This window comes from Marmota marmota, unplaced genomic scaffold (assembly GCF_001458135.2).
Source record: "Marmota marmota marmota unplaced genomic scaffold, marMar, whole genome shotgun sequence".
In the NCBI taxonomy this organism is placed as follows: domain Eukaryota; kingdom Metazoa; phylum Chordata; class Mammalia; order Rodentia; family Sciuridae; genus Marmota; species Marmota marmota.
Window position 1 is genome coordinate 12,905,899 of NW_026000229.1, and position 9,340 is coordinate 12,915,238.

The 9,340-nt window shown below is 47.5% G+C and overlaps 1 protein-coding gene across 1 annotated transcript in view; it reads right to left on the reverse strand.

Annotated features, from left to right (window-relative positions):
• Positions 1–7,088, reverse strand: part of Nox5 (NADPH oxidase 5) — a 63,618-nt gene extending 56,530 nt beyond the window's left edge. The window contains exons 1-3 of the mRNA XM_048793026.1: positions 6,903–7,088; positions 3,666–3,786; positions 2,255–2,405 (exon numbers count right to left, since the gene is read on the reverse strand). Coding sequence (XP_048648983.1) covers positions 2,255–2,405; positions 3,666–3,786; positions 6,903–6,952 — 322 coding nt within the window. The 5' untranslated portion in view covers positions 6,953–7,088. The remainder of the gene's footprint in view (positions 1–2,254; positions 2,406–3,665; positions 3,787–6,902) is intronic.
• Between the last annotated feature and the right edge of the window lie 2,252 nt (positions 7,089–9,340).

Genomic DNA, 9,340 nt, shown 5'->3' on the forward strand with positions numbered 1-9,340 from the left:
CATGTCGGAATTGACATTTAAATTTTTGGAATGCAAATCCAGTCCTGTCATTCCCCTGCTCAACACTTTTTGATGGCTCCCCATTGCTCATTGAACTGAGACTCCAAACCATGGCCTTTGCACTTATTAAAGGCAAAAATGGGATGAGGCACTTAATAGAACACTCTTCTCTCAGCCTCTACCAGAGCCCCTCCTGTCTTCCAGCTCCTCCTTTCATTCTTCACATTAGCAAATGGTAGTACTGCTCCCCCAGCCCACCCGCCATAGAAATCAAAGCAGAATAAATCAGCGTCCACACTCTTCTGCAGAAAAAGCTAGTGGCTGGCTCTGGCCCCGAAAGTTTAGATGTGTAAGCTGGGGAAGGTTCATGTTGCAGAGCAGGGAGCTTATTTATTTACAGGGGTGCCAGCGACCGAAGAAGGGGCTTTGGCTGTCCCCTGTGCTGAGAAGATTGGTCTCCCTCCCTAGCAGTCGAGCCTGGGCGGGGTGAGCGGAGGCCATGCCCCTACCAGGAAGCTGCTGGGCTGGGCTTCCTAGCTCGCTGTATTTATCTTTCGTTGTTCTTAATATTTAAAAATAATTTTGAAATCTCCTGCCTGAACACGTAATATAAGCCTTCCTAGGAATTTATACTAAGGAAATAATCGAATAAATCGCCAAAGATGTACAAATCAGGATGTTCGTTGAAATTTTGTTTATAGTGCCAAAGAGGAAGGGTGGTAGGCTGTAATTCTCCATTTAGGTAAAGGGGTTTAAGTAAACAGAACTTAAACTGATAGTAACAGTTTAATAGCTGATCCCTTTAATTATCCTGTGTTTAAACACTGTTCTGAGTTTACATAAATTAACTAATTTATTCCTCCTCTCAACCTGGGTATATACTATTATCATTATCATTATCCCCATTTAATAGTTTAAAAAAATGAGATAAACAAAATACCTCAATAAGTAACATGCTAAAACTCAGAGATGAAACTGATATTGGAACCTAGGTAGCCCAGCTTCAGAGTCTGAGCCCTTAACCACTAAGCTAGGCTACACAGCATATGTGGGAACCATGAAGCCGCACTCAAAAACAGTGCAAGAACCCCTGTGAGTTCCCACAAGTAACAAGTAACAGTATTGGAAAGGAAGTAGAGAACTTGGAGAACAATTTTCCATTGCTGAAGGAACATAAAACTCTGCACCCTTTGTAGAAAACAAGGCAGTTCCTTGAAAAATTAGACACAGGATTATGATGTGATCTATCAATTCCACTTCTGAGTATGTACCCAAAAGAATTGAAAAGAGGGACACAAACGTATTTGTATATTAATGTCCATAGCAGCATTATTCACAGTTACCAAATGACAGAAACAATATAAGGGTCTGTTGACAGATGTATAAATAAACATACATCTGTGTTTGTGTGTTAGTGTGTGTGTATGTGTGTGTAATATTATTCAGACTTAAAAAGGAATGAAATCCTGTCACATAATACAACATTGGTGAAACTTGAAGACATCATATTAAATGAAACAAGCAAGACACAAAAGGACAAATATTGTATAATCCCACTTATATGAGATATCTAGATTGGTCAAATTCTCAGAGACAGAAAGTAGAAGGAGGCAGGCAGGGGAATGGGGAATTAGTGTTTAACAGTACAGAGTTTCAATTTGGGAAGATGGAAAGTTCTGAATGCACTTAATGCCAGTGAACTTCACCCTTAAAATGGTTATAATGGTAAATTTTATGTTATGTATATTTCACTATGATAAAAATGATGTTGTAAAGCAATGTATTCTTACATGAAAAATATTGATATTGTTTAATGAAAAATAAACTAGCACGGTCCCATTTTTTAAAAAGGTGTGTGGGGTGTGTGTGACCATAGAAAGAAGTTTGGTAAAATGTTATGGGAAGTGTTAGCTTTCTTTACACCATTTTGAGTTATCAGATATGTTCATGGTGAGCTTCTATCATTGTGATGATAAGAAAAAAGCAACAAAGTGATTTCTTTTTTCAACCAAAGAAAAGAACAGAAGGAAACCACCAGCTTCTGGGTAAGTTGAATCAAAGGCATGTGTTTCCCGCCCCAGAGGGGCAGAGATGGGGGACTTCAGGAGGGACAAGGAAGCCAGCCTCTTCTGAGGACCCAGGCTCAGGCCCAGGCTGGGTCTGTAGAGCCTCATGGAACTTAGCATTGAGACGGCTGGCTTCTTCCAAGGGCCCCGTCCTCCCCACCCAGCCCGTGCCCAGGAAGAGCCCTCACCATCCACATCGTACACCTGGAAGAGGAATTTGAGTTTGTCCATGGGGTTGCCGCGGGTGAGCAGGGTGAGCGCCTCCTGCAGCTCCTCCAGGGTGATGGTGCCATTTCCGTCCGAGTCAAACAGGGTAAAGAACCGCTCTGCAAAGAAGGACTGTGGGGGGGAAGGGTGGGAGACACGTGTGGCTGCAGACCTGCATGCCAGAGCCCCTGTCGTCCTTGCAGTCTAGATCTCTGGGTGGCCCCTTACCCAACCTGGGAAAAGGGCGGGTTCCTTCCAGAATTTGTCTCCTCCCCTTTTGGGTGTCCAAGGGGTAAATGAACATGACAGGGACTTATACAGTAGACCCAATCGACATTGTGCTTTTCTGGTTCTTCAGGCTCTCTGCAGCCTACACTTATGGCTTGTTCTTAAGAGCTGACTCAGTTATCAACAGTCGCGTACTGTGCAGCCCCTGCTTTCCAGGCCTGGCAGAAGATGCTGGAGACACACCCAGGAATTAAGGTGGGTGGGGCTTGGAGTCCTGAGAGGCCTCCCTGGGGGAGGGAGGAGCTTGTCTGCCTGGGCTTCCTTCCTTTTCTCCTGGGTTCCTAGGGTAGTGCCTTTATCTTTCTATCACCACGAGTGACCTTTACCTTGAGGTGTTCACAGCCTCCTGTTTTGAAGGAACTGAATCATTAGACTGAGTGGGCCAATTGTTCCTTCCCTGTGTTTTCTGTGTTAGGACTTGCGACTTTAGTTTTCCAAGCAGTGCTTTCTGATCCACCTGGGGCACTCAAATGCTCACTGGCCAACCCCTGCCAAGGACACGGCCACCATCCCATGTCAGCTCAGAGGATAGTTGGCTCTCTTTTCTGCTGATAAGTGCACTGTTTTCTTGGCAGGGAGGCCTGCTGCGGTTCAAAAACTTTTCCCTGGAAAGAGGCTAAAGTCAGAGCATCAGCTTTACCCTCAAGGCTAGAGGGAACTGAGAGGCTGTACTATCTCTCAATATTTCTGCTGACTTCCTACTTTGTGGGATTTCTTTTCGTCTTCCTCCTTTGATTTCTTTGTTTTTTGTACTGGGGATTGAATCCTGGGGCACATCCCCAATTCTTTTTTGTTTTTATTTTGAGACAGGGTCTCACTAAATTGCTGATCCTCCTGCCTCAGCGTCCTGAGTCACTGAGATTATTGGCATGAACCACCGCACCCAGCTCCTGTGTTGTTGGAAAACCCCAGAAGGCCATGGCTACTCAGAGGGATGGGAGGGCACCAGCAACCCCTTGCCAGCCCTTCTTAGCTGTGGGGCCTCAAGTCCAAAGGAACCCTGGGGAACTCCCTGGCTCTCCTGTAAGGCCTCTGTCTTGAGAACCAGCTGCTCTTCCTCTATAAAATATAAATGCAGGGCCCCTGCTTCGGGTGGTCACTTGCCTCTTTCACATTCAGTGCTCTTTTGAATTCTTGTAGGTTGATCTCCCTGTCTTTTCCGGCAATGTTCTTGAACTGCTGTGTCACCCACTGAAGCCACTTGGCATCCTCCTCTGCACTTGTGCTGGGAGACAAAGGAGACAACCTTATGGGTTTGGGGTGGCCCTGGGCTCCAGAGGCCTCATGGTGGTGCCAGGACCTCTGCTGCGCTCTAACTCAGGCTCTGGGCCTCGCCTGCAGTACGTTCAGCTTTGACTGCGGGTCGGAACCTCCGCAGCCAGGCCTTTTCCTCCCCAAGCCTCCAGCCCTGCCTCCCCACTATGGGGGCTGGCCAAGGCTTGCATCTCTATAGGCTGTGAAAAGACAGGGCTCCCGTGGGACGGACCCCATGATAGGGATCACTCCAGATGATGATGGCTTTTCCACCTCACCTTCACACAGCTCTTCTCTGCTTTCCCATCCTTCCTACCACTCCTGCTTCATTGGATCTCTGGTGGGCCATGGCACTTTGCAGAGAGGAAATGGACTCAGAGCAATTAAGTTTCTTAGTTAAATGTATTCAGCAGGTTAGACACAGAGACAGAGCTCAAATTCAAGTCTGTTCTTTCATCCTGGTATGCCCCAGAGCCTCTGGTCCTGCTCCAACACTTCTAGAATGAGCCTGGCTCAGCCAGGACTGCAGGCCCAGGGTGCAGTCTATGCAGCCACACAGCATTGACCATCTCCCCTCATGCCCTCTGATCAGAGTTTAGTGAGGAAATTAGGACACCCCTTTCCGTGACACAGTCACAGGGCTCTTGGCAATACAAGAGGTCCCGTGGGGTTCTGGTGGGGGGATTGCTAGGAGGGGGAGGGGAAGAGTAATAGCCTCTGCCTAGCTTGTGTCCCAGCATAATTGTAATCCCCAATGGAGCGACACTCTCCAGCTCACTCCACCCTTACCAGCTTCCTCTGCTGCCTGCCAAGTGGTGCCAGGGTCCCCAGCCTGCCTTCGAGCCCTGCTGCCTACCCATTCCGTGTGACCCTCAGCATCCTGGGGCTTCACTCCTTCTTGGCTTCCTCTGCCCCTATCTTCTGTTTACCACTCTTTCCCTGACATTCCTACTCCTGAGCACTCAGGCACCTCCAAGAGCAGGTGTCCATGTCAGGCCCAACCCCCAGGAGCTGAAGGGCAAGCCCCTGAGCAGCAGACCCTGAGAGGTGCTGAGTGCTGGGGCTTAGAAGGGTGCATTCCAATGATAACACCAGAGCTGCTGGTTTAACCCTCAGAGAGAACTCCCAAACCTTCAGAGAGGGCTTGTGAGCTACCCTTGCTTGCTCGGCAACTGTGCAAGTTATCTGACTTTTCTGTTTCTCTCGATTTGATCTCTTTATAAACATGTGTTGGAGGGCTGGGATTGTGGCTCAGTGTTAGAGCACTTGCCTAGAATGTGTAAGGCAATGGGTTTGATTCTCAGCACCACTTATAAATAAATAAAATAAATGTCCATTGACAACCAAAAAAAATTTGAAACAATGCATTATATGTTATATATGTGTGGTATGTATATGAGTATATGTTTATATATAAACACACGTATATACACACATATACATACACAGTACACTAAAGCATATATATGTGCACACATACATATGCTTTAGTCTATTGTGTATGTTTATGTGTGTGTATATATGTGTGTGTTTATATATGCATGTGTATATTTGTGTGTATATACAATAAATGTATATTTTATTGTGTGTGTGTATGCATGTATGTGGGTGTATATAAATAATGTATGCCTAACTCCACCTTCCAAATCAGCAAGTCTAGTATAGATTCCTATTTCCCAGAATGGACACAGAGAGATTTCCTCCCAGGGACCCTGAAGTGATTCAGGGTGGAGCTGTGACTAGGTCCCAAGCTCTGGGCCCCTCAAGTTCTCTGTACAGACCACCTAACCAGGTGCTTGCTGCCTCCTCATCTGTAAACACATGGTTCTAGTGAGCCACTGGGACTGTGCACCAAGAAGAGGGTTCTCCAGGCAGCCTCTTCCAAAGGCCAGTTCAAAACCCCTAGGGCCCACCTCACTCTGGAGCAGGAAGAGAGGTGGGGACTTCAGAAAAGTGCAGCTAGAAGTGGCAGGGGCTGTGTCAATGTCCACGCCAGCCTCCCACAAAGACAGGGAAGCTTCTGCATCCTCCAAGGCAGGAACACAGGTCTCCAGATTGCCAGGCGCTTCATTCCTCCACATATCGGTCCCTAGCCCGTTGTCCCTTTAAGCTTTGGGGTACCCAAATGCAGTAGGTATTGTTATTATTAAATCTGTTGGGCCATCACAGAAACAAATTTGTAAAAATAGAAGGGAACTTCCAATCAGAGCTTCTCATCTCCCAGGGCCTCAACATAAGTCTATTTTTAAAGATTTGGCTTCTCTGAGCTTCCTAGATAGTTCCACGCCAGCCGCAGAGAACCACTAATGTCAGCCCCAGCTCCACCGGCTCCCCCTCCTGAGCAAAAAATCAGCCTAAACTTTCCCTGATAGGAGCTCACTACTTCTGTAGCCACCAGGTCAGCATAGGTGCCCCTGTGCCCTGGAGTTTCACAAGTGATGACTTCCCACATGTGATGTGTCCCACGACCATCACATCTCCCTCTGACATCCAGTCACCTTCCAGCAGTTTCAAGACAGCCCTCCACAGCCCCAAACACCATCCTCCTGAAGAGCAGCGGCTCCCACATTGCACAACCTGCCTGCTGGAAGCAGGGGAGCTTGTGAAAATGAACAGTGTGACGCACCAACTCCAGTGTGAACTGGGCACCTGCACATTTAACCAGCACTCTGGATGCTTGTGACCAATTCAGGGAAGTCGAGGCCCATAATTGGAAAAGTGCTGCCTTGAGAGTCGAGCAGAACTTGGCCTCTCAGGACCCCTCAGTGAGTCACTCCACAGAGCTGCGAGAACTCTGGAACACAGCCTGGGCGTAAATGCTGGCCCAGGGAGGCAGGGGCTGGATTGCACCTCTCACTTCCCAGAGATGAGATCAGTGTGTCCAGCCAGCAGAATGTGAATGAACAGATAACTCTGGGAAGAGGTGAGAGGAGACTGGGACAGGGAGTGACAAGGTAAGAGCAGAACTCAGATCTCCTAACTTTTGCCCAAAGCAGACCAGCCATCCTTTCTAGGTTTCCCACAAGGAAAAGAACCCCACCTTTTCCCTGCCCCTGTCATGGAAAGCTGGACAAATGAGCCACTCACCCTCTGCAGCCTTCAGGGTCTGGCCCAGCTGGTTCTTCAGTCAGCCTCATTCTTTCCCTGTCTTCCAGACCCCAGGCTGCAGCCACACTCCAGCTCCTCCTCCCTGACTTTCCTGAAGACCTGCTCACAGCCACAGCCCCTCAGCAAGCCACGTGCTGGCTGATGCCTTGCTTGGTCCAGAGAAATTTCAACCAGAAGGCCTGGAGCAGGGGTGGAGCAAGGGTTTTATAGGGAAGGATGTTGGCTGTCCTCCATCCAATCCAGGGTCTTTCACTTTTCCTTCCTCAAAGAGACTGCTGTGCAGTGAAGGGGTCGGGGGTCATGGAAAACTTACCAACACCCTATGTCCGGCTCTACTTAGTGCCACTTTGTAACCATAGTATCAATTCTCAACAAAAATGTTTGGGCACTTAGTCTGAGCTGTGTACTGTGCTAAGAACTTTCCACGTATTGTTCACTTTAATACATCACACAGCCTGGCTTGGAGGGCATCTCTAGCATCATTCTAAAGGGAAGCGCGGAGAGGCAAAGCAGCATGTCCAGGTGGCTCAGCATGAGTTCAATCTGTGCTGGGCTTATTCTGGAGACTGCTATACCTATGCATGGAGCTAAATTCTGCCCCAGCATATGTATAAAGATATATTAGAATAATCAGGTGCAGAGGTTCCCAGCTCAAAGAGCCTGGAGTAAAGATCTCCCACAGGAAAAGAACCCCACCTTTCCCCTGTCCCTGTCATGGAAAGCTGGAAAAATGAGCCACCCACCCTCTGCAGTCTTCAGGGTCTGGCACAGCTGGTTCTCTAGACAGCCTCATCCTTTCTCTGTCTTCCAGACCACAGGTCCCAGAAAGGCTGCTGTCCAGATAGCAGCCTGTGTGCTAAAAGCTCTTTTTAAAAAAGCAGCCAGAGAAATTGTCTACTTCCCCAGATATGGTCACCGTGCAACTAGAATTCAAAGTGCTTTTTACTTTTCCTCTTGCCTTGCAAGAGATGAGCTCCAAATGATAACTCTGACCATCTGGTGCAGATTAGGACCACCTAGTGGAGATTTTAGATGTCTCCGATTGTGATATTATGATGATACATATTTTCATATTTTCACCCACAATTCCTGGCTCATAACTCTATTTTCAAAGTGGGCCAGAGAAACTAAAATTTCTCTTCCCCAAGGGAAGCTGTAGAAACTATTATTCCCTCAACTTTCTGTCATGGAGCAGATCATAAAGAAATTCTCTGACCTACTTTGTCAGATCATCAGACCCCCATATCTCAGAAGGAGTCCTGCTCCATACCCAGCAAGAAAGAGTGCTACATAGGGAGGCTGAGTCGAATCTGGACAGACGGGCCTCACAGGGTTTCCCAGTCTAGTACGTGTAAATCATAACTTTCTCTCTCTCTCTCTCTCTCTCTCTCTCTCACTCTCTCTTTCTTTCTCTTTTTCTGTGCTGGGGGTTGAACCTAGAGCTTCACACATTCTAAACACATGCTCTAACCACTGAACTATACTCCCAAACCAGACCATAACCAGATCATGCCCAGCACACTTTTACATGACTGTTCAAGCTTCAATAGTGCCGACACAACAAAACTTCCATGAAAGCCCCGAAGGCCAGTGTTCAGAGAGCTTCCAGCTATCTGGACACGTGGTAGTTACTTGAAGCCATCCTGCCCTTTGCTTATGCCTTTCCCTGTGCATCTCTTCATCTGTAATTTTGTAATGTCCTTTATAATAAACCAGTACACGTGTGTGTCAGCCACCTTTTCATCACTCTGACCAAAATAACCTAACAAGAACAACTTAGAGGAGGGAAAGTTTATTTGGGGCTCATGGTTTCAGCGGTTCAGTCCATGATCAGCCAGCTCCGTTACTCTTTGCCTGAGTGAGCCAGAGCACCGTGGCAGAGGGGCATGGTGGAGGAGCGCTCTCGCATCATGGCAGCCAGGAATCAGAGAGAGAGAGCAAGCAAGGTGCCAGGTAAATATAAACCCCAAAGGCACACCCCCAGTGACCCAGCTCCTCCAGCCATGGCCCACCTGCTGATCTCCCATACAGAAGTCTTTTCCAACTATTGATCCATCAAATTAATTAATCCATGAATTCGGTTACAAGCTCTCATGATCTGATCAATCCACCTCTTGCATTAACGCGGGAACTTTTGAGGGACATCTCATACCCAAACCTTAACAATGGGTTCCCCCTGACTTCTGTGAGCAACTTTAGAAAATTAATTGAACCCAAGGAGGGGGTTGTGGGAACCCTAATTTACAGCCAGCCTGACAGAAGCACAGGCAAAACACCCTGGAACTTGAGACTGGCATCAGAAGTTGGGAGCCAGTCTTGGGAGCTGGGCCCTAGATCTGTGAGATCTGATCCTGTCTCCAGGTAGACGGTGTCAGAGCAGAATTAAATCAGAAGACACTGAAGAATTACTTGTTGAT